Source organism: Leucopleurus acutus (assembly GCF_964270905.1).
Source record: "Leucopleurus acutus genome assembly, chromosome: 2".
Classification (NCBI taxonomy): domain Eukaryota; kingdom Metazoa; phylum Chordata; class Mammalia; order Artiodactyla; family Delphinidae; genus Leucopleurus; species Leucopleurus acutus.
The window spans coordinates 149654213-149680313 of NC_139143.1; the positions used below are offsets into that span (position 1 = coordinate 149654213).

General features: G+C 46.2%; 1 protein-coding gene across 1 annotated transcript; it reads right to left on the reverse strand.

Annotated features, from left to right (window-relative positions):
- Positions 1–4249: 4249 nt before the first annotated feature.
- SHISAL2A (shisa like 2A) lies at positions 4250–23386 on the reverse strand (the record flags this gene model as incomplete). The annotated part of the gene is given in 5 exon segments (XM_082859377.1): positions 4250–4404; positions 4407–4490; positions 14870–15009; positions 22490–22613; positions 23344–23386. Coding segments are annotated over 5 exon segments (546 nt in total).
- Positions 23387–26101: the final 2715 nt, after the last annotated feature.

The following is a 26101-nucleotide window of genomic DNA, read 5'->3' on the forward strand; positions in this document are numbered from 1 at the left end:
TAGTGAGTAATTCCCTAAGGGCAGGGCTGCATCCTCTATCCCTTAAGGCTTGTCACAGTGCTGGGTTCACAGTACATCCTCAATCAACACTCCCTGGGACTTCCCTGGTGGTCCAGTGGTTAAGACTCCATGCTCCCGATGCAGGGGGCTCAGGTTCGATCCCTGGTGGGGGAACTAAGATCCTACATGCTGCATGGTGCAGACAAAAAAAACCCCAAAATAACAACAACAAAAACCACTCCCTGAGTGGAGCACCCACTCTGGATGGCCTTGATCCTGTGAGGTACGTAGAAGGTATGCAGGGAGCCACTCACACCCTTGAGAGTGTTCCACACATGAAAGCATCCCAGGTCTCTGGGACAGAGCAAGGCATGTTGCTCCCCTGGGCTCTGGCCCGTGCCCTGGGCTTTGGTTGCCTATACTCTGGCCCCTGAGCTAACTGGACATAGACCAGGAGAAGCAGTGTCCCAAATGGCAGTGGCATGGCCTCCTCCTGACAAGAGGAGAGATGTCCAAGGCTTGAGCCATTTCTTGTGGGCACATGATCCATCACTGTCCATCAGACTTCTGACATTTCAGGAACCAAAGGGGCAGCTGTTGAATAGGCCCTGAAAGCAGAGCTCCTGGTGGCAAATTTTACTTCAGTGTCATAAAGAACATAAAAAACTATCGCATAAGGTGCCGAGTTCCTTCCAATGCTTTAAACCCTTTCCTATGGCTCCTCCTTGCCAGGAGGATGAAGCCCAAGCCCCTTGATGTGGCAAAGACTTCAGGACTTGGCCCGTATATCCCTCCAGCTTCATATCTCACCATCCCTCACCTTGACTGTAGTGTTCACCAAACTCAACTACTTCTTGTTCCTTGAAATCATCATGTGCTGTCTCTTAGCTCTGGGTCTTTGTGTATCAGTTCCCTCTGCCTTGAATGCTAGTCTCCGTCTTGTACCACAAACTCCCGTTCCCCCATCAGTGGATCCTTCAAGACAATTCGGGCATCACTTTCTCCAGGAAGCCTTCCCTGAAGCTTTTGTCTGGGTTAGGTAGGGATCTCCCATAGATGCCATAGCCATGAACTCCTTGAGAATGGGGACTGGGATTTCATTTAGCCCAGATCCTGGCAGAGAATCACCGTCAATCAATGTTGAAGGAACAAACAAATGTGCATATTTGAGGACAGGCTAGAAAACCACCTGACAGGAGTGCCATAAAGGTGAGTGGAAGGTTCTAATATTTCCAAGTTCTAAGATCCAAGAGTTCCCTAATTCTTGGCCGAAGATTGAGACTTGGGCTCCACTCCCTCTAGAGCCCTCTCCCCAGTGAGCCACCGCCACCCCCTGCCCTGAGTGTTTGTTCTCAGGCAGGCACACACACATGTTCGGAACATAACCAGGAAAGCAATTTACAAGAAATAATTGCGGGTCAGTGTGTGCTTGGGAGCAGCGGTGAGCTCAGACTATTTCTGTCTGTGCGTCAGCCCACCGGCTTCCTTCCTCCTTGGCTGCCTTGGGGGAGGGGGTTCCTGCACCACCGGTTGGGCAGTTTGTTTCCAACCTAGGACTGAGGCAAGCCAACCCCATTGTGAGCCAGCTCTGGGGGCTGATTGAATTCAAACGGGAGAAGCTGAACAAGGGTGATGCGATGTAGCTTTTTTGGAGGGGGGTGGGGGAGGAGCTTTAGGGGGCCTGGGATGTGTAGGTCAGCAGAGGCAGCACGGAAATCTATTTTCCACCTATCGCCACCCCATCCACAGAGGCTCTGGCTGGGGAAAACCTACCAGGCCTTCAGCCCTGCTCAGTGTGAGGTCTCCTCCTAGCCTCCCCAGCTCCGAATTCTCTTTATTCTTCCAGGCCGGTCGTGCTCAAAGGGTGGTCCCAGCACAGCAGCATCAGCATCACCTGGAACCAGTTAGAAATGCAAATTCTGAGGACTTACTCCAGACCTACCCAATCAGACACTCTGAGGGCAGGGTGGGGGCAGGGAGCAACAATCTGTGTTTTAAACAAGCCCTCCAGCTGATCCTGATGCAGGCTGAAGTTTGAGGACCACGGGCTTAGGCCACTGATGACCACTTGAGTTTTTAGAATTTACAGATCATCTCCCCCTAACAGACCATGAACAGCCTAAAAATAAGGTCTTTATAGGATTCTTCCTTGTAACCTGCCAGAAGGCCAGCACAGAAAGTGTCCTGAGAAAAACTGAATTTTCCTAATGGGGGTACCAAGGAGAGAGACAGGATCTGTGCTGTGAAAGGTCACATAGAGCATCAGTGACTAAATCTCCCACGTATCACCCATTCCTGCCACACACACACACACACACACACACACACACACAGACAGGTACCCTAAGCTGTCTCTACAACAAATAACTTGCAATTCCTGGGCTGTGCTAGGCTCTCTCTCACTGTTTTTGAACAGTGACTCTGTCTCACCTGGAAACTTTGACTCATCTTTGATGATTCAGCTCAGACATCACTTATTCCTCCCTCCAGCTGCATGAAGGGCCACCACTGGGCCCACTGCCCTTTGGTGTGCCCACCTCACCCTCCATATGAACCCCTTGAGGGCAGGAGCTGTGGCTGATTCTCTGTTGTTTCTGGTAAACTGCACAGGTCCTGGCACAGGATAGACACCACGGAATGGACAATAAGGGGACAAAGGTGCTGGGTTTAGAGTGCTGAGAATCACACACACACACACACACACACACACACACACACACACAAGACCACAAAAAAAGCAAGACCAGAACCAAAATCTCTCGATTTGCAGCCTAGGGCACTTCTTTTTTTTTTTTTTTTATTGTGGTATGCGGGCCTCTCACTGTTGTGGCCTCTCCCGTTGCGGAGCACAGGCTCCGGACGCGCAGGCTCAGCGGCCATGGCTCACGGGCCTAGCCGCTCCGCGGCATGTGGGATCTTCCCGGACCGGGGCACGAACCCGTGTCCCCTGCATCGGCAGGCGGACTCTCACCCACTGCGCCACCAGGGAAGCCCAAGCCTAGGGCACTTCTGAGGTGACTCACCCTGTCTTGCTGCCCATCATATACCCTTGGCTGGTTGAGGCCCCATGCACAGATATCTAAGAGTGACCCTTTTACTGTTGCCAAATCCAGTAGTGAGTCGTATCACTGTCAGAAATGTCAAGAACTGCCTTCAGTGGCTACTGAGTCTCCCCATCTTTGCCTTGCGCCCCCAAGGCAAAGCCTAAAACCATTGCCAAAATTGAGATAAGGAGAGCAGCTGGGAGAGAGGGGAGGCAGTCAGCATCCTGCCCTAAGATTCCTTTGCTATCAGACTAATAATATTTTAAAAACCCAATAATAATAGCTAACACAATGCTCTCCGTTAGCCAACACTGTTCTAAGTGTGATGCTTTGCATGGACTAAGTAATTTAATCCTCCCCCAAGCCTTACGAGATAGATATTACTGTTATCCCTGCTTGTACAGATGTTACTTAGCAAGTAAGGGCAGGGACCAGATTTAAACCAGGCATTTGGCTCCAGAGTCCCTGCTCTTAATTACTAAGTTATATTGAAAAACACTCACCTGTAATTTTTGGAGTTTTTGTAGCACTTTCACGTTTAGGAAGAGAGTTCATATCCATCAACTCATTGAACACTCACCATGACCCTGCAAGGGAACTGAGGCTCAGATAGACAAAGGGACTTTATCCAGGCCACACTGTGGAGCCTATTAACCATTTGTTCCCTCGCTCACGTGACCATTCATTCTTTCATTCACCTGAGGAACTGAATGATATTAAACATGGCTGGGCCCTGTGTATGTACTCTACACTCCCTCTCCTTCTGTTCCTTGGCAAGGGACTCACTCCAGGAGCGACACAGAGCTGCTGGAGGGGCACGAGTCACCTACCCCTGGGTCCTGGTCATCTTCCCTGGGCTTCCTAAGTACATCTGCTCTGTGGCAGGAAGACCAGGTCCGAATTCTCTGACTCCCCAGGTTAGGTGAGGGGCTCCTCTGAGTCTCCACAGGCCCCAGGCTTCTCCCTGATCGCCTGCAGTTGTTACGACCATTTTACTGGGGACCCATGTCTAAACTCCCTTCGGCCCACAGTGGGCCAGGCAGAGCACTATGGCTGGATCCACAGTAAGACCTGAGTGGGTTTGCTTGGAAAAGCCCTCATTTATGCCGCTAGGTTCCAAAGTCCCTTTGATTATCCCCAGCCCCACCTTTTTACCAAGAAGAGAGCATCCAGAAGAGGATGGTGTAGAAATATTTATTGGGTGTTTATGGAGCTGGGTCTAGATTGGGGACAGTTGCCTGCTCAGGGCTGACCAGAATGTCACCGGCCATCACTGTAGCCATGAAGCAGTGCTGGAGGAGGCGTTTGGGGTCCACAGCCTGCTCTCCACTGCAGTCCAGCCATGGGTTCAGGAAGGGTGACTCTGCCCGAGAGGGCTCACTCCTGGCACCTCCACTGAATTGCCCATGTTCCCACCTTGGTGGTCAGGCAGTAGCTCATCAGGGTCTGGAAAACAGCAAGCCGAGGGCATGGGGCTTCCTCCTGCAGCCCTTCTTTCCATCAGGATCATACGCGCTGAACTCCCCTGAGTGCTTACCGTGGGCAGGATTGCGCTCAGAGTCTTAAATGCATCATTCATTTAACAAATATTCATTAACAATATACCACATCATGAACTAGGAGCTGTCAATGTTTCTCATGACCTTAACGTTTAATGGGGGAGACAGACAATAAACAATTGTTAGTACATATGAAGACTTCACCTTCACCATAAACCTGTGTGGTAGGTACTTTTAAAAACTCATTTTATTTTACATTTGGTAGTGTATATATGCTAGTGGGAAGCAGCCGCATAGCACAGGGAGATCAGCTCGGTGCTTTGTGACCACCTGGAGGGGTGGGATAGGGAGGGTGGGAGGGAGGGAGACACAAGACGGAAGAGATATGGGAACATATGTATATGTATAACTGATTCACTTTGTTATAAAGCAGAAACTAACACACCATTGTAAAGCAATTATACTCCAATAAAGATGTAAACAAAACAAAACAAACAAACAAACACTCATTTTATAGGTGAAGATACAGGCTTACTACACAGCTAGCCTGCAGGGAAGTGCTGGAAATTTTAAAAGCATGTATTATTCTCTGCTTTAAGAATAGATTTCATGAGTCTCTTCACTGGCTGCTTAATCCTCTCCCCCTTTTATGACTGAGCTTGATAGGAAGCTCACTTGGCCTTATCATATCCCACTTCCCATTCATGACTTATTCTGCTGCAGCTTACTTGGTTTCTGCCCTCAACAGAACTTAAAACTTTTTGTCACTGAATCCCATGGTTACTTATAAGTTATTGTCTCCCTTGGCTTATCAGGAGCATTTCACACAATTAAGCATTTCTGCCTTCTTGGATAAAAAGTATATCAAGTGTTCAAGCCAGAAATGTGAGTCAACTCTCACATCTCCTCCCCCTCCCCCTTTCCAAAGTCAAGCAATTCACCAGGTCCTGTTGATTCCACCAAATCACTATCTACCGTATCCACCCATTCTCTCCATCCTCAAGGCCACCACACTAGGTCAGGCTTTCATTTTCTTCTGCCCAGGAAAAACAGCCTTCGGCTGGGTCCCCTCCAGTCCACCTTCCAGGCTACAGCTGGAGAGATCTTTTTATTTATTTTATTTTTTTGGCTGTTTGGGGTCTTTGTTGCTGTGCGCGGGCTTTCTCTAGTTGTGGCGAGCGGGGACTACTCTTTGTTGCAGTGCGCGGGCTTCTCATTGCGGTGGCTTCTCTTGTTGCCGAGCACGGACTCTAGGCATGCGGGCTTCAGTAGTTGTGGCGCACGGGCTTAGCTGCTCCACGGCATGTGAGATCTTCCCGGACCAGGGCTTGAACCCCGTGTCCCCTGCATTGGCAGGCAGATTCTTAACCACTGCATCACTAAGGAAGTCCAGAGAGATCTTTCTAAGGTGAAATGAGTCCATGTACTGCTCTTTCTCAAAAGCATTCAATGTCTTCCCATTATCTGTGATCCTTGAGGTGCATTCAAGGTTCTTCATGCACTAGCCCCATCACTCCTTCTCTAGCTTTTTTACTACTACTCTTCCCTCAAGAACTCTATGCTTTATTGTACCAAAATTTCATTTTTCCCTGAATGGATCCATTTCTTCACATCTATGGGTCTCCGCTTTTACTGTTTCTTCTGCCTGGAACGACATTTTATACCTTCTTTGTCTAGAAAACTCCTATGCTTTAAAACCCATTGATGAAAGAGACCGAGGATGATTGGTGCCTCTGAAACCAAGGGAAGAGTGAATTTCAAGAAGGAGGCTATAGGGCTTCCCTGGTGCCGTAGTGGTTAAGAGTCTGCCTGCCAATTCAGGGAACACGGGTTCGAGCCCTGGTCCGGGAAGATCCCACATTCTGCGGAGAAACTAAGCCCGTGCACCACAACTACTGAGCCTGTGCTCTAGAGCCCGTGAGCCACAACTACTGAGCCCACGTGCCACAACTACTGAAGCCCACGCACCTAGAGCCTGTGCTCTGCAACAAGAGAAGCCACCTCAATGAGAAGCCCATGCACTACAACGAAGAGTAGCCCATGCACTACAACGAAGAGTAGCCCCTGCTCGCCGCAACTAGAGAAAAGCCCTCGCGCAACAATGAAGACCCAACACAGCAAAAAATAAATACATAATTAAATTTTTTAAAAAAAAGGAGGCTGTATGGGACATTGGACTTGGCTACACAATATCCATTCCACCTCTTCCCACCCAGTAATAGCAATTATGTTTGGGTAGGATTGGCCCCATCTCAGCTCCAGCAGGGGGGCCTGATTGATCCCAGCCCATCAAGTAGTCCTGTTCCTTTGCTACAGGGGTGAGAAGTCAGTGCATAGCATTTCCCTGGATTCAGTGATTGGTTTAGGGTTGGCACAGGACCTGAGGTAGTCCAATCAGGGTAGAGGTCAGGCCTTTTTTTCCCTCCTGGTTGAAGGAAGAGATAGCTCCCTCTTTCTCCTCCTGGCTAGATGGGAACAAAAAGCACACAGTCCCAGGGACTGCTGGCAGCCAACTTACTACCATGGGAAAAATCAGTCTGAGGAGAAAGCCAACACAAGATAGAGGGCAGAGCTGAGAGAATCTCAGAGGAAAAAGCCACAAGCATGAGGACATTGTGAACTTCTATTGAAACCATTCCTAAAACTCATCCTACTTTTGGACTTCTCATCTACAGAGCCAAAAAATTCCTTTTTTGTTTTGTTTTGTTTTGAACTTTCTATTTTTAATAATTTAAGGCTCACAAAAAGTTACAAAAATAGTAGAGAGTTCCATTGTACCCTTCACCTAGCTTTCCCCAATGATAACATCTTACATAACCATGGAGTAATTTCAAAACTAGGAGACTGCCATTGACATAGTACAATTGACTAAACTACAGGTCCTATTCAATTTTACCCATTTTTATATGGACTTTTTTTTTGGTGTATAGTACTATGAAAGCTTATCACATGTGTAAATTTATATAATCACTACCACAATCAGGATTAAGGACTGTTCCATCACCACAAAGAAACCTTCTCATGCTATCCCTTTATAGTCATACCTTCCTCCTAAACCTAACTCTGGTAACCACTAACCTCTTCTCCACACTATCATTTTGTCATTTAAGAAGCGTTATATAGATGGAATTATGCAGTGTACAACTTTTGAGATTGGCTTTTTTCACTCTGTTTAATACCCTTGCAATCTACTCAAGTTGTTATGTGTATTGACAGTTCATTCGTTATGCACATTTGTATATAGGTTTTTGTGCAGACACACATTTTCATTTCTCTAGGACCACTTAGGAGTGTGATTGCTGTTTTGTATGGTAGTGGGTTGAATGGTGACCCCCAAAGATATCATGTCCCAATCTCTGGAATCTGTGAATGTTACCTTATATGGTTTTTGCAGGTGTGATGAAATTAAGGCTTTTGAGATGAGGTTATCCTCAATTATCTGGATGGACCCTAAATGCTACCACAAGTGCCCTTATAAGAGAAAGGCAGGGATTTCCCTGGTGGTGCAGTGGATAAGACTCCACACTCCCGATGCAGGGGGGTCAGGGTTTGATCCCTGGTCAGGGAACTAGATCCCACATGCATGCCACAACTAAGGAGCTCACGAGCCACAACTAAGGAGCCCGCGAGCTGCATCTGAGACCCAGCGCAACCAAATAAATAAATAAATATTTTTTAAAAAGAGAGAGAAAGGCAGAGGGAGATAGACACTCACAGACAGTGATGTAAAGACAGAGGTAGAGATTGGAGTGATACAGCTACAAGCAAAGGAATGCTGGCAGTCACCAGAAACTGGAAGAGGTAAGGAACAGATTCGCCCATGGAGCCTTTGATTTCAGCCCAGCACAACTGATTTTGAATTTCTGGCCCCCAGAACTGTGAGAGAATACATGTCTATTATGTTAAGCCACCAAGTTTGTGGTAAGTTGTTACAGTGGCCATAGGAAACTAATACATGTAGTAAGTATGTTTAACTTTATGAAAACACCAAACTGTCTTCGGAAGTGGCTATACCATTCTAATTCCCACTAGAAGTATGTATATAAGCGATCCAGTCGTTCCATGTCCTCACTTTGGATTGTCAGTGTTTTTACTTTAGGGTTCTGATAGATGAGAAGTGGTGTCTCATTGTGGCTTTAATATGTGTTCTAGCTCCATTTATTTAAGTCTTCTTTGCTTTTCTTCATTAGCATTTTGTATTTTTTATCGAATAGCTCCTGTACATGTTTTGTTAGTTTTATACCAGAGCATTTCATTTTTTTCAGAGTGACTATACATGATATTGTATTTAAAATTTTGGTCTCCAGTTGTTTGTTGCTGGTATATATAAATACAATTGATGTTTGGGTCTGACCTTACATACTATGACCATGCTGAATGCACTTATTAGGTCTGGGAGGTTGTTTTGTGCATCTCTCTGTGCCTGTTTTGCAGATTCTTTGGGATCCTTTGTTATTTAAGCTTGCATTTTAAGGCATTCCATTTGGTACAGGGATTTAGTTCAATCTTCTATTCAATGCAAGAATCTCTTTCACTGAATCCCACATTTAGCCTTTTCCTGGTTACCTTCCAGGCTTGGGGGTGCTCTTTTTTTTTTAAACCAAGAGTTACAATTGATGAACTAAATACGACTATGGTGATGAGGGCCCGCTTTACAAAAGTATTTCAGGTCTTATTCTAAGAAAGACCCAGCTTTATTGAATCAACATCTGCCTTCCTAAGGCTTCCCCCACTGATCCCAACTCTGTTCTCTGGCTTCTCTCAAAATGTCTCTTCCTCGCGCCCCAGGGTAGCCTTGCAGAGACTGGAGGTCCTAGGCCGTGAACACTGAGACTCCTTTGCTTGAGGCCAAATGTCCCCAGCTCTTCAGCCGATATTCACATAATCTGTTTCTCAGACCAAGCTGGTCACCTGCCTCTGATCACCTTCTGATTGGTCAAAGTTCCTCTGAAATTGTGGGTCTCTGAGCAGCTGGCAGTCAGGGCTCAGGGGGAATCCTTGGGCTTCTAGGAGCTATAAAACCTTGGCTCAAATCCTCATTCTGATATTAAATCATTGTGCTACTTTGGGCTAACTTCTTCTCCTCTCTGGATCTCAGTTACTATTCTATAAAATGGGGTAGAAAGTAGGGCTGGTCTTGTTTTTCTCTTTCTTTTCCCTGGAATTCCAAATTGTAAAGGATTCTGTCTGTATAATAGACTGCCTTTATTAGGTACTAGCTCCCCCCCTCCCATTTTCTATTAAAGAGTTCTGATTAGCAGGAAAGAGCCCGTGCTAATTACCCTCCTTGGACTAATATAATTCGAGCTCAAAACAAAGAAACTTGGTCCCAGTAAAACCTTTGAAATATTGGAAATTGCTCAAGAATCCTCATTGCTATATTTGGGGACCCTTGGGTGATATACTTGGAACCCAAAGTTGGGAACCTGTGGAGTGGATGCTAAAATGTTACCTCTGAGCTGTGACAGCTGATGCATTCTATTCAACTGCGAGTAAAGAAGGACCATCATTCTCTTGCTTCCAGACTCTATAATTCTGTTAATGTAATCTGAGCTTCCACTCACCCTTTTTAGGCAGATACATCACAATGCAGGTTCATACTGAACTTGTGGACCCAACATGTCTTTTTTATATGATTATCTTTCCCAGATCCCACGGATTCCCTCACATATGTATCCCAGGGCCTTCAGTTCCACAACCCTTCAATTCCCTTCCAGGGAAACCAGCAGAACAGGCAATGGTCCAACTCTTGAGTGCGCATATATATTTCTGCCTCTTCCTCTGGCTAATATATAATGAAAGTTATTAAAGTCCCTCAGTGGTGCCGGAAGCCTGGGGGAGGGAGTTCTATCTTATAAAGGTGCTAGCCAAGAGGCACTTGGAGAGGAGGATGCCTAAAGGCAAATATAAAAAGTTCAATTTTCAAGTTACAATAAGATCCATGTTTGGCTAAAACACACCGGTACAACAATCTTATCTGATTCTCCTAACAACTCTCTGAGGGTGGGTGTTATTATTCCATGTTATAGATAAATAACTGAGGCCCAGACAGAGGTTAGCACTGACACAGGTATTAAGTATTGGATCCAGGATACACTTTCCGTTCTGCTCGATTCCAAAGCTTGGGCTCTTTCCACAGAGCAAGCATACCCTTAGTATAGGTTAGGAACTCTGTTAGGTGCTGGGGATACAAAGGCGCTTAAGACATGGTTCCTATATTTGAGATATTAACAGACAGGTTGAGGAGACTAACATGTAAAAATCTAAGTGCCTAATAATAATAAAAATGAGGGTTACTCATTGTTAAAAGTCTACCATGTATCAGAGACTAAGTAGCTCCTATGTAAGCATCACCTCTAGGTTTACAACTTTCTTGGTGGGTATTATTGTACACATTTTACAGAGTAAGCTGAGGCCCAGAGAGAAGTGACTTGCCTAAGGCCACACAATGAGAGTAACAAAGCCAGGATTAGAGCCAGATTCTCTGATACCCCAGCCCAGGCTTGTGCTTTCCTACCTTTCTCCAGGGACCTTTTGGCCAGTCCCCCCATTACCTGGGGTCTTAGCCTGTAGTGACCAGCCAGGAAAGGAGTTCTCAGATTCTCTCCCTGCTTGGAGATGAGTCAAGACTGACCCATCACTGAGGCTTGTTTGGGTCATAGGTACTACCTCCCCAAGTGTGGTTAATTAAAAAGCAGGGCTTCCCTGGTGGCGCAGTGGTTGAGAATCCACCTGCCGATGCAGGGGACACGTGTTCGTGCCCCGGTCCGGAAGGATCCCACACGCCGCGGAGCGGCTGGGCCCGTGAGCCATGGCCGCTGAGCCTGCACGTCCAGAGCCTGTGCTCCGCAACGGCAGAGGCCACAACAGTGAGAGGCCCGCGTACCGCAAAAACAAAAACAAAAAGCAGTGGGCTCTGAGGAAGTGGAACCTGGAAGGTAAGAGCGCCTACTACAGGAAAAGATCTTTGGCCCAGGAGGCAAAGGCTTGGCCAGTTGCCTGGGTGACCTTGGGCACATGAATGTCCCTTTCTGGGCCTCAGCAACCCGTTGATACAGTGAGAACATCAGACTTGATTTCTAGGAGCCCTATGAATTAGTGAGAATGGCTGATTAATGATATCTCCACCAACACTTTTCAGAGGAGGATGAGAACTGAACTCTTGTCTTTCTTTTTTTTTCCCCCACTTTTTGTCTCTTATTAAAGGTACCTAGGTTGGAATATCAATGCCACACTTACCTCACTCACCTCATCTGTAAAATAGGATTGATAATAACCACCTGGTAGAGTAGTTGAACGGGTTAAATGGGATAATATGTTTAAAGTCCTTGGCATAGTGCCTAGCACAAACGTAGAAGCTCGGTCAGCCTTCTGATCAAGCTAGTTCCTCACAAAGTACGAGAAGAAAAAAGTTTATGGTCTTTGTTGCATCCCAAGTTTGAGGGATGGGGTAGGGTGGGGGTAATGGGACAGTACAGACCATCTGGGCAGCAGAAGGAGCCTATTTTCAGAAGCTCTGTTCTATTTCCGCTCTGCTCTTGCCAAGGAACTCCCCATCCCGTCCTTGCGCCCAGACTCAGAGATCAGGACCCCAGGTACCATGTGCAATGAGTGTGGGCTTTAGCGTCGGGAGATCGGGGTTGACATCCCAGCAGTGCATGCTCACCAGCTGTGTAGACTTGGCCATTCACCTCCCTTGGCTGAGCCTTGATTTCCTCTCCTGTAAAATGGGGCTAATGATCTCTCTACATGTCCTACCAGAGAAGGAGATGGAAACAGATGAAAGTCTGTGTAAGGCAGCAAGCTCTGATTAGTGTAAGGTAGCGGCCTGTAAACGTCTCAGATGCACGAGGGACAAGAGGCTCCTGGGTTGATGCTGTGGGTTCAAAGGAAGGAGAGGACAGCATTTAATGAAGAAAAAAGGGAGGTGCTAAGAGCTGAGTTTGGGCAAAAGGCAGAGAGAACCCAAAACTGTCATTTAGTGAACAGTCAGGAAATGCATTTTCCATCTGAAAAATAAGAAGCCAATAGCAAGAACACAAGCTGTGTCAAACCCTGGTGACTGAATAATTGAATAACCCAGCTGGTGGCTGAGCAGTGAAAAGCAGGAGGGTGGTTTTCATTCACAGGATCGACGGACAGGTGAACTGTGTTCCCTTGAGTTAGAAAGGCTACAGGGGATAGGGTGGGGAGAGATGAGGGGAGCAGGGCACAAGCAGAAGCACCCCACACACCTGGCCTGGTGAGGTAGAAAGAGTAGGACTTTGGAGGCAGAAAAACACACATATTTGAATTCCAGCTCTGCAATTTACAAACTGTGACCCCTTGGGCTAGTTATCTGACCTCCCTGGAACCTGGTTTTCACATCTGTAACATGGGTGATAATAACACCTACCTCACTGGGGTAGTTTGGAAAATTAGACAAGATAGTGCATGTAAAGTTTCAAATGGTATCTGGCATAAAGTAGGGACTTCCCTTTCTCAGCACAGGGATAAGGAGAGGAAGGAAGGTGGAGGTGGAGTTGGCTCTGTCACTCACTCACTAGGTGACTGAGGCCTCGGTTTCCTGATCTGTAAAATGGATAGTAATAAGTTCTGTACTCTGCCTGGTTATTGTGAAGAGCAAATGAGATGGTCTATTTAGAGCTAATTCATTCCTTTTAACTGCAGTATCATACTTTATTATTCCTCTACTGATGGACATTTAGTTTGTTTCCAGTGTGACAAGCTGTCATGGAATCCATCTTTACAAGTCCTCTCCTAGTGCAACTATATCTCTAAGGCAGATAATTAGAAAAGTGGAATTACTGAGTTATAGGGTATGTACATTTTTAGTTTAAATGGATAGTGCCAAATTGCTCTGCAAAGTGGTTTTACCAATTTATTCTTATCAGTGGTATATGAGAGTATCCATTCCCCCCATGTAACCTTCTCACTATTAATGTGATCCATTTTTGGAGTTTTGTCAATGTAATCATTTTAAAAAAAAGGTATGTCATTCTTAAATTGCATTCTCCTGATTATTAGTAAGGTTGGGCATCTTTTCATGTGTGTTGGGCATTTGTATTTTTTAGTGGATTATGTTTTTCTCACTTGTTCAAAGATATACTTATATATTCTTGATATCAATCCTGTCTTTATTTTAGATACAGTTGATTCTCATTAGTCGCTGTAGTTATGTTCTAAAAAGTCACCACAAACACTGAATTAGCGAATACTGAATTATTGCTCCTTGGGGAAATACAAAGTTAGGTTCCTGTGAGCCTCTGGTCACATTTTTGTCAGTCAATCAACATATAACTTTGTTTTGTGTGTTTCTGTTTAAAAACACCTTATTTAATATATATTGCTAATTCATTAACATTTAACTCATGGCCAACAGCACTATACCTCCTGTCTGAGCAAAGTGTACTGAACACATGTATTTTTTCCATAAGGCACATGACAGCCTTGTACTGAGGAGTACCAGACAGAACTTCAGCATTAATTTGGGGGTCATTTTCAACAGCGAAACCGCCAACAAAAATCATAAAAATGTGGCACTAAATATACCACGAAAAGGACACTTGTTTACTGTATAAGAGCAGAAACAAGAAGGCAGAGCATGGCCTTCCTTGTTCAACCGCAGCTGAGAATGTGTGTGATAGGGCAACTCAAATTTTTTGTTGCTCTGTGTACATCCACATCTGCACATGACCTCAAAAACACTGAAAGTATTGATTTTTGAGGTTACAAATTAATTCTAGCAAGTAGGCAAATTCACAAGTATGGAATCTGCAAATAATTAGGATTGACCGTGTGTGTGTATTTATATCTTTGCAGTCCACCACTTGTTTTTTAACTTTATGTATGGTATCTTTTGTATTATTTGTATTTGATGTCTATTTGTATTTGATGTAGGCAAATTTGCCAATATTTCCCTCATTTTTAAAATTAAACATTTTATTCATGTTATTATATTCTTTAATTAGTCTGTTTCTGGAGTCTCTATTCTAGGGTTTCTCAACATCAGCACTATTGACATTCTGGGTCAGATAATTCCTTATTGTAGGGTGCTGTCCTATATATTGTAGGATGTTTAATAACATCTTCCTGTAACAAATAGGATGCTGACTATAATCAAATTATTTTGATTAACAATGAGCACATGGAAGAGTTTGGGATGGAAATGTTCATATCATGAACCTCCTGAGAAATGTGCTGCTGCTTCAGAATATTCCAGAAACACTTTTGAGGCAAATGTTCCGAACATCATTTCTAAATATCTCCCCTCTGCAAAGGTGCTAACCTGCTGAATACAAGGAAATCATGTGACCTCTTTCTTACCTGTAGTCTGTAAGCTTAATCCTGGGTCCAACTTTGTGTGGGGTTTTGAGCTGATGAACAGGTAACAAAGCACACAGGTGGTGACAATGAGGGCCGGGAGGACCACTGCTGCTATGGACAGGCCCACAAGAGCACCAATACTGGGGAGAGAAAACCATAAGGGAGCAGAGGGTCAGGAAAGGACTTGGGAAGCAGCATGTTATAAGGGAAGTATTGTAGGTGTTATAGGAGTCAGCTGACTTTAACTTTTGTTCATCTCTCCTTGCCTTAAACAGGTTTTCTGGCCCTAAGCATGGGAAAGAGCATCAACTATGTGGCAAGTACTCACCACATACATAACTTGACATGGCTCAGGTCACCATGTAGTTGGGACTCAGTATGTGTTCCCTTTCTTCTCCTCTCCTTTCATCAACCTGCTCCCACCCCAGGAAGCTAGAGATGATCTTAAAGAGCCCTCCCCACACTGCTGTTTCTTAAAAATCAAGGGACTTTCCTGGTGGCGCAGTGGTTAAGAATCTGCCTGCCAATGCAGGGGACACTGGTTCAAGCTCTGGTCCAGGAAGATCCCATATGCCGCAGAGCAATTAAGCCCGTGCGCTACAACTACTGAGCCTGCGCTCTACAGCCCATGAGCCACAACTACTGAGCCCACGTGCCACAACTACTGAAGCCCGCGTGCCTAGAGCCCATGCTCCGCAACAAGAGAAGCCACCACAATGAGAAGCCTGCGTACTGCAATGAAGAGTAGCCCCTGCTCGCCGCAACTAGAGAAAGCCTGCACGCAGCAACAAAGACCCAACGCAGGCAAAAATAAATAAATTTATCAAAAATCAAGACACATAGCAGGCCTTAGTTCAATAGCCGCTGTCCTTCCAGCTTCAAGGTAATTTCTGACCCAGTCTCTAGTGGGTCATCACACCAGTGTGGACTCCATGTCTAGAACACCTCCCTGCTGCTGGTTCCTCACCCCACAACTTCACTGCCTCTGCCCCAAGTCAGGCCTTGGTCACCTGGTCTCCATACAGCTACCTTCTGGCTCATTTTGGGGTCCACTGTCTTTCCTGTTTCACATGATCTCTCCCATCATCCCCCCACATCAGAATTTCACCTGTCCTTGAAGGCCCATCTCAAATGTCTCCTCCTCAACGCTTTCCTTGGTCCTCTTTCTCTCTCCTTTCTTCTTCCAGGCCAGGCCCACCCAGCCAGAACACCTACTCTGGGTCTTTAGCACTTCCTACTTGGTCAGGCAGCCCAATGTGGTAGGGAAAGAACAGAGAGCTTTGGAACTCTTACAGACCCACCTAGTTTAGGACCCAGGTCTGTACCTAACTCGATGTGAGATCTTGATGAAATTACTTAGCCTTTTGAGCCTCAGCTTCTTTGTCGGAAAAGTGAGAATGATCAAAACACAGCACCTCACAGGTGGTAGTGAGGATGAATGATATATGTAATATTCTTGGTGCACAGAAGCTCAACATGTTCCTCATGTGTTCTTTGTAGGGAGACTGAGACCATGTTTAACTGGCTTTGTTCTCTCCTTGTACAAGCTCCAGCACATAGTAGGCACTTAGTAACTATTATTGAGTCCCTACTTTGCGCCAAACACTGTGGGATGTTCTCCCAATAGTAGGGGATAGGTAGCACCAGGATTGTTTTTGTGCCCTTTCTGCCTGTGATTCCTGCAGCTTTTCTGCACCACCCCCAGCCCTGACCCCAGCCTCAGATTCCTGCCTTTGCCATTTCTGTTGGATTTCACTCCCAGCTAGCTGATGGCTAACTTCCACTAAACAGAAACACCTTAGAGCTTTGGAGAGTGTGTTTTCCCAAGGCTAAATAGATTATTGGATATCCCTGCAGTGGAATAGTATAGAGCCATTAAAAACATGTTTTCAAATAATATTTAAGATCAAGGATGAATTCTTTTTTTTTTTAACATCTTTATTGGGGTATAATTGCTTTACAATGGTGTGTTAATTTCTGCTTTATAACAAAGTGAATCAGTTATACATATACGTATGTTCCCATATCTCTTTCCTCTTGCGTCTCCCTCCCTCCCACCCTCCCTATCCCACCCCTCCAGGTGGTCACAAAGCACCGAGCTGATATCCCTGTGCTACGCGGCTGCTTCCCACTAGCTATCTACCTTACGTTTGGTAGTGTATATATGTCCGTGCCTCTCTTTCGCTTTGTCACAGCTCACCCTTCCCCCTCCCCATATCCTCAAGTCTGTTCTCCAGTAGGTCTGTGTCTTTATTCCTTTCTTACCCCTAGGTTCTTCATGACATTTTTTTTTCTTAAATTCCATATATATGTGTTAGCATACAGTATTCGTCTTTCTCTTTCTGACTTACTTCACTCTGTATGACAGACTCTAGGTGTATCCACCTCATTACAAATAGCTCAATTTCGTAAGGATAAATTCTGATGAGATAATGTTAAGTGAAAAAAGCAGGACCCACTACTAATTATATAGTGTAGTCCTAACTTAAATAAATAAACATAAACATAACATATACATGCATAACATAACATAGGTAAGGTTGGATGTAAATACACTAAAATGCTAACGGGCTGTCTCTGGGAGTAGCACAGGCTGTGGATGTCCTGTCTGTGTCCCATTGGGTCTTACAGTTGTGGAATATTCTGGCCAGGGTTTCAAAAGCCCGCAAACGTATCTCTTTGTCTGAGGGCTTTCTTGGGCCCAGAACAGTCTCTGTCTGCACGTCGAACAGGTCAAAAGTACAGGAAAATTAATGCCTCCCTTCTCCCACCAGCACACAGTCAATGACTGAAAGAAATTGGTATGTAAATACCCAGCTTCCTGGCCCTCAGATGGGATGACTCTTGAGAGTATGTTCTACACTGGCTGGCAGAGTTCAGCAGTTTAAGCTCTGGTGGCCCTTGGTGGTGACTTGCTTGGTAACACCATCATTAGCTCCTTCCCTTTCCCATCTCACTTCCCCACCCTGTACCAGTATTTTCTAGGATTGCTGGTCATATAAACTACTTGCACTCAAATCCTTGTTTCCAAGTCTTCTGGGGAGCCCAAGCTAAGACACTGGATTTCTCATGGTTGCTTTCCTTTTTTGTTTCTCCTGTCCGTTCCACATTTTCCACATTGAGCATATAGTACTTTTTAGTTCTTTAGGACTAGTTTACTACTTTTAGTTTACTATTTAACTAAGATACACTCACTGTTTATAAGGCTTTCTTGAGATACACTTTCTTGAGATACACTCACTGTTTATAAGGCTGTTATGTGGAAGACTCGTGCTCAGGTTGGGACCACACCCTTTACAAGTGACATCCATGGGCACCTAGCTGGAAAAAGCCCTGTAAAAGTAGGATTCTTTGAGGAGTGGGTGAGAAAGCTGGGGGGATATATTCCAGATCAGCGGTCAGTCTGGTAGTGGGCACTGCTCTGATGGTCTGTCTGGGAACGGACGAACAAGCTCCCAAGGACAGAGCTGGGAACAACAAGGGAGGGTCCAGGGGGGAAAATCTGTACTCAGTATAAGATGAACTCAAATGATCAGAGTTTTCCCATGGTGAATGTACTGCCTCAAGAGGTGGTAAGTTTCCTATTGTCGGACAGGTTTGCACAAGACCTGGATGAATCCACCTTTCAATGAAGTTAGAGATTCCTGCCTATGGTGGGAAATTGGATTGAAGAGCTGCTAGCCTTCTAGGATTTCACAGATCTATGACTCTGAAAGATAGGTAATCCACTGTGACTTCTAGGAAAGAACTGGAGGGATGGTCTAACATTTGTTAGGGTTTTTTTTTTTGCAGTATGCGGGCCTCTCATCGTTGTGGCCTCTCCCATTGCGGAGCACAGGCTCTGAACGCGCAGGCCCAGCGGCCATGGCTCACAGGCCCAGCGGCTCTGCGGCATGTGGGATCCTCCCAGACCGGGGCACGAACCCGTGTCCACTGCATCGGCAGGCGGACTCTCAACCACTGCGCCACCAGGGAAGCCCCTTTGTTAGGGTTTTTGAGTCAGACAGTTCTAAGTGTGAATCCTGGTTCTCTCACATATAAGTTGAAAAATCCTTCACCTTTTGAGCTTCATTTTCTTCATTCATAAAAGTTACTATATCACCAAGTGTCCATAAAGATTAAATGAGATAGTGTATATACAGTGCCTGGTCGCCAGTTCTGCCCTCCAGCAAGGCTGCTGCCTTTGGCTCACGTCCTGATAAAAAACAGAACTACTGGGGCTTCCCTGATGGCGCAGTGGTTGAGAGTCCGCCTGTCGATGCAGGGTACACGGGTTCGTGCCCCGGTCCAGGAAGATCCCACATGCCACGGAGCGGCTGGGCCCGTGAGCCATGGCCGCTGAGCCTGCGCTCCGCAACGGGAGAGGCCACAACAGTGAGAGGCCCACGTACCGCAAAAAAAAAACCAAAAAAAAACAGAACTACTGATAAAGGATGTTTGGAAAGTCAGCCAGACATGTGATAGCACCAGCTGCTTTTCCACAGGGAGTCTTCATTTCCTGAGACATGCTTTTTTTTAAAATAAATTTATTTATTTTATTTATTTATTTTTGGCTGTGTTGGGTCTTCATTGTTGCACGTGGGCTTTCTCTGGTTACAGTGAGCGAGGGCTACTCTTCGATGCGGTGCGTGGGCTTCTCATTGCCGTGGCTTCTCTCATTGCGGAGCACGGGCTCTAGGCACGCGGGCTTCAGTAGTTGTGGCTCACGGGCTCTAGAGCACAGGCTCAGTAGTTGTGGTGCACGTGCTTAGCTGCTCCGCGGCATGTGGGATCTTCCTGGACCAGGGCTCGAACCCATGTCCCCTGCATTGGCAGGCGGATTCTTAACCACTGTGCCACTAGGAAGTCCTGAGACATGCTTTTAAAGACAGCAATTCTTCTTGAGCACTACCCAAGGAAACAGTGTTTACCTGCTGATTTTCATGTTTTTAAGGGCCAGCTTTCATGAAAAGGGCCAAATGGAGTCCAGAACAAAACATGTTCTCCACCCTGCAATGGCGGGGCTCTGACATCCCATGCCGGAAGGGTTGTTTCAGGGTTTGGAGTATACTGATCACCTAATGTCCTGAGGACCCCAGTTTCCCTCCTCCACTTTACAATTGTCTGTGATGTTTATGAACCATATTATAGCCATGCCTAGGAAGAGTCAGCCCTGCAGGCCAGAACCTTTCAGCTGCCCTTGGGGTCATAGAATGGAAGCACACAACATGCAATGTGACCTCAGAGATCACCCCATCCAACCCTCTAGCTCACTGTCTGAGCCACTAAAGCACTCTATGTCTCAAGAGGGTCCAAGGCAAGGAGAGGGACCCCAAGGGGTGTATAGGGAAGGGGGTGGTAGTAGTGGGATGGGATCCTGGCTGGGTGCTGAGGAGTTTACTCATCTCTGTGTCTCCAAGTGCTACAACAGTGTCCAGAAGACAGCAGAAGGTCAGTGAGTATCTTTTCAGGTGATCTGAGTAGAGCAGGTTATGAGAGCCAGGCTAGATTTAGACATTTGTGCAGCAGCTCAAGCCTGGGCTTGGGACCAGACAGGCCTGAGTTTTCATCCCAGTTCTGCCACTTCCTCTCACTGGGGTACTCGAAGATAGTAACTTAACCTCTTTCAAGTTTTCTCATCTGTAAGATGGAGAGAAGATGTGCCAGGGTTGTGAATGTGTGAATGCATCTAGCCCTCAGATGGTGTTAGGTAATGTTCTTTAAATCTCAGTGTACCATGACATTGTTGGAAGATCTTGGACAATTCACTTTCATATTCTGAGCTTCACTTTCCCCACCTATGAACCAGGGAAAGGGAACTCCCTTTTATTGAGCACCTACTATATGCACTAGTCACTTTCACATGCATTATTGCACTTAATCCTCACAATAATTCCATGAGACAGGTATTACTATTGCCATTTTAAAGATGACAAAAGAGCCTCGGAGATAATTTGCCCAAATTCACATAGCTAATAAGGGACAGAGCCAAAGTTTGGACCAGGTTCTAACCAGCCCCAACGCTCCACACTGCTTCCATACCTCAAAGGGAGGTCAGCGCTGTCATATTTCAATACTCAGCTCAGTACTAAGTACACAGTGGGTCTTCAACAAATACTCCATTGTTATATTTTAGATGCACGTCATATCTCTTTAAATGGACTGTGAACTCCTCAGAGAGGGAATCATTGATTTCTGTGTCTCTAATGCCTAGCCTAGCACCTGGCACAAAGCAAAGGCTATAATGAATGAATGAAAATATGGATGAACAGAGAATATATGAATATAATTCCCCAGGTGACAGCAGCCAAATGTGCAGGATCTGAAAACCTGGCCATCTGAAAATCCTTTGGAATTACAGACTGAGCAGTCTAGAAAACTAATATCTGTAACTGTTAGTGGCATATGCCACGTTGATTTTACCTCTTGATCTCATTTGGTCCTTGCCCTAGTCAGAAATCATCCTCCCCATCTGATAGATGAAAAGAGAGAGGCTCAGAGAGGTTTCAGAGGCAGACTGTCCTTTCCCACCCAGCAGGCATACAGCCTCTGGTCACATACTTCCAGAGACAGGAAGATCACTGTCTACTGAGGCAGCCCACTCCATTTTCGCTGATGCCTGTTTCCCAGAGCAGGCTCAGGGTCAGGTCCTATTCTCTGGGTGAGGCCTTTGGAGACCCACAGAGATTGAGACCTGTTACCCTCTCAGTCCCACACTTGGGTTCCAGGAATGTCAGCACTGGCCTAACCACCTGCTTCTCTGAACTAGTGGGGAAACTGACGTCCTGTGGTGGGGATTCACCCAAATTACACCAAGCTGGCTTCTGCTGTGGCATCATGTCATTGTCTCATTATGAAGCTGGAGGCAACTCTGAGTCTTTGGTCTTCTGCCTTAGCTCAGAACTCACCACAGGGTCTGGCATTGCTAAGGCCTCAGGAAGGGGTGGCTGAAAGAATGACTAAATATGAGGGGGAACAAAAGAATTGAGGTTGGGCTGAGGCTTGGGTTGAGTTGGGGTGTAGCATCAGGTGAGGTATTAAGGCTTGAGAGTGAGGTTTGAATGTAGGTCTAGATAATGTTTGGAGTTGGGGTGAGGAGGAGAGCTGAGGTGGGCTTGCAGGGAGGACTGGGGTGGAGGTTAGGGCTGCTGATAGAGTAAGTACTGGGGAGTGGGTTAGGTCAGGGATGAGGCTGATGATAGCATTAGGGAGGGGACCCTGGCTGGTACTTAGATAAGGGAGGAGTCTGGGTATCCTGTGAAGGCTGCAAGATGGGAGTTTGCTGTTAGGCTGGGGCTTGTTATGTAGTTTGAGGTTGGGTTGAGGGTGGTGGATGATGATGTTTGGAGTGGGGATGAAGTGAAGGTTTTTCAGGGTAGAGTTGGTGTGAGGTTCAAGGATGGATCTGAATAATGGTTGGGTCAAAATGGGGGAATGGAGCGGAGAAGCGGCCGCAGGGGGAGCTGGGTTGGTGACAGGGCGAGGGCCTGAGAGGGTAACAACTGGGTGGGTGTCGGTGCTGACGTTGTGGTGGGCACCTGGATGAAGACTGAGACTTTAGCAGGCGGCTGGGCCGAGGATGGAGCACGGGGGCTAAGACTGGAGTGGGGTTCTAGGTGGGGTTAGGGCCAGGGCCGGTACCTGAGCCACCACATGTAGCTGTGCTCGTAGGGGAAGAAGCTGTGCGGGTCGTCGCAGCAGTACTTGTGGTCGCGGAAGCCGCAGCAGAAGACGGCCGCCGAGAGACGAACGGACGGAGACAGAACTGAGCCCGAGAAAGATACAAGGAGAGAGGCAGAGATAAGCAGAGAGACAGAGATTGACGCAGAGACGAGGAGGACACAGCGAGGGGCGCTGAGACGCAGCGGTTAGAGACCTAGAGTCCCAAGGACGGAGGGAGGCGACCAGGTACCCGACAGGGCTCGGCAGGAGGGGAGATGGAGGAGGGAGAGAGAGGGAGGAGGAGGGCGTGGAGAGCGGAGGGAAGGCGGGCGGGAGCCGGGAGGAGGGAGCCAACCGCGTCTCTGCCAGCGTCCCCCCAGGCCCCACTACGTTCCCAGTTTATACACTAGGGCGCTGGGTGCTCAGAGAGACAGCGCATGTCCGGGGTGGCAGAGCGGGAATCGAAGCCACCGGCTTGAATTCCACATCTGCGCTGAGCACCCGCCCTTGTGCTAGGCGCTGTGCGGGGCAGTCCCAGGCTAGTGCAGGACACAGACAGGGGACCTGCCATGGACCACACAGTAGGGTCAGTATAGGGATGATCAATGCACGACCTCACTTAACCTTCACAACAACCCAGAGGACCAGGGATTTTCATACTCATTTTATAAATGAGAGCTTAGGGTCAAATTAAAGTCATTTTCCAGGGCTCTTAAAGCCCATGGGATTTCAACGTGGGTCTGTCTTGTTCCCAAGCCCTTGCTCTTTCTGGGGTTCTCGCAGAGCCTCTTTTCCAGTGACTTTTATATGTTGTCATCATCTGGCTTCCTTGCCTGCCACTTCCTTTCCCTGAGCAGCTAACTCATGCACTGACATGTTCACGCTCCCCTGTTCATACTCTCTGCCACACTGGCCTAGGACAAGGGGGGCTAGTGGATGTCCAGATGGTAACTCCACCCAGCAGGAAGCAAAGCCAACACACCTCTCCGTTCTCAAACATCATTTCCATATCACAAGGTCGGTGTTCTCACTAGGATCAGAGAACCACAGTCTGAAGGAACTGTATGAAGCCTTTGGAGACTGCCTGTCTGTCCTCTCAGGGTACACTGGGGAAACCCAGGCTCTGAGAGGTGCACAGTATGGCCCAATTACACTGAACCAGGACTAGGGACAGCTGAACTTTAGTTGTCAATACTTCCCATTCAGCCAATCACAGAGTGTTGGAGCTGAAAAGGACCTATGGGTCATGTAATCAGTTACTGAGTTACAGCTGGCATTAAAAAAAAATTAATGGAATAGAAAATGCGCACTGCAAATAGCAAAGTTAAGTATTCTTCCATAAAATGCTTGTTTCATTTACATGTGTCTCTGTGTACTGTGGTCCAGATCACAATGTAAAATGCATTTCTTACTTTGAGTCAGGTCAAAAAGGTTTGAAAGCCACTGAATCTGACACCTCCCATTGTACAGATGGGCAGGGACTCACTCAAGATTACAAAATATTTAGCTCTCCTCATTTCTCACAGCAGTGGATAGAGTAGGAAATAGCTAATGTGATGCCTTGGGAGTCCCTAATTCCTCCATCCCTTGCTTTCAGTGTGTATGGGATAAATCATGGGCATCAGGGGATCTGGGCTCAAGCCCTAGCTCTACCCCTTCTCTGTTTTTTCTCTCTGTGCTTCAGGTTCCTTTTCTTCATCCAGGTCAGCTCCTCAGATACTGATGTGTGCCATGCCCTTGACCTGGGCTCTGGGGCCCCTGAGAGATATCAGATCTGGGTCTGCCCTTGAGAAACACTGTATAGTGGGGCAGTCGGACAGATGATGACAGGACACGGCAGTGAAGGGGGAAATTCAGGGACCATGGCCACAGAGGGATCACCCTCTGAAGGAGAAGGGAAGAGTTTTGAGGGGGTAGTGTCTTCAAGGGTCACTGTAAGGTCAAATATGAAAACTGGAAGGAATTATTATCCTCCAGAAAATTCCTCCCCTAGGCTGTGAATCTCTGGAAACTGGGAACTGTATGACTACTTTAATGGAGGTGCACTTTGGCCTCTTTATTAGATGGAGAGCAAAAAGAAAGGGTGGAGTCCTGTGGAAAGGATTGGGGTCTCCTGGAGACATGGGATTCAGCTGTGAGGTGCAAAGCACTCTGCTCTGGCTTTTGGCAAAATTGGGAAGCTGTCAACAGTTTCCAAAGCCCTTTTCCAGCCAAGAATTAATTTGTTCCTCCAGCAACCCTGTGGAGTGAGCCAAGCAGGGATGATGGGGCCCCTGAGAGAAATAACAAGGCCAATGTCACAAAGCAGCCAGTGGCCCAGGCAGGACTAGTATCCGTGTCTGTCTAGCCAAGGGTCCTCTCTGGCAGTCTGATGCAGACTATGGTCCCCTATTCAGAAGAATATTTTTAACTACAAAAAGTAAATTACTTAGGATTACAAAGGATACCAATTATGTAGAATCATTATCAAAATAGTTATTTTGTGAATTAGTTCTTTTTTAACATATTAAATAATGAGATAGAGAGATTCGTCTATTAACTATTGTAACTTTGAGATGGTGAATGAGTGTAAACAGTATTTCAAGATAATGCTACTGTAATGCAATACAAAAATAACTGATTTCTATTGGTGACAAAGTCACAGGTTCTGCTAATACTACTGTGATTTGTTGCTTACATGCATGATAGAAGGGAATGCTAAATTTGACTTAGGGGTAGTGAAAACAAGGATGTAATCTTTTTCAATACAACTTCATGGACCTCTCCCATGCTGAACTCTATCAATGGACCCCTTCAGCTCTTTGGAATCTATGCGAAAATCTTCTACCTCTTCTGGTCTAGAACCTACTCTAATGCCTGTTCCTTCATCATGTGTGTCATGTTTCTTCCTACAGACACTTACTGCAGACCTACTATGTGCCAGGCAGTTTCCCATCTTGCATGTCATGTAGTCCTTGAAAACTTTCTTTGAGGTAGGTGTTTTTCTTCCCATTCTTCAGGGAAGGTAACTGAGACTCAGAGAGGTCAAGTGATTTATCCAAAGCCACACAGCTAGTAAATAGACCCCTCCTTCCTCCCAACCTGAGGTCTGGGGGCCAGAGTCTCCAACCAGAGGGGAAGGAAAGTGTAGGAGGGAAGAGTAAGCAGGGAGAACTCACATTTACGGAGAACACACTGTGAACTAGAACTCTGTGCTTTTCATAGTCTCCTTCAGTCCTCACAACGCTGTGCAGTGTTGCTTTCTTAATAAAAATAAAAATAATTAAATATGTACATATTTATTATAAAACAACAAATTAGAAAATATAGATAAACCCAAAGAAAAAATATCACCCATTACCTCACCAGGTAGAAATCTCTCTTAATACTTTGGTATGGAGTCTTCCAGATACACAAATAATTTTGCACCCACTCTACCCATAGGAAAACTGGACCCAGAGAGGTTAAGTAACTTGCTCAAGGATATACAAGTAATAAGCTACAATTACCTGCGGTGTGACCTTAGGCAGGTCACTTTCCCTCTCTGCATTAGGGCAGTAGTGAAGATGGAAGAGCATGAAGCCTGGCACGCAGTGAGTCACAGTAACTGGA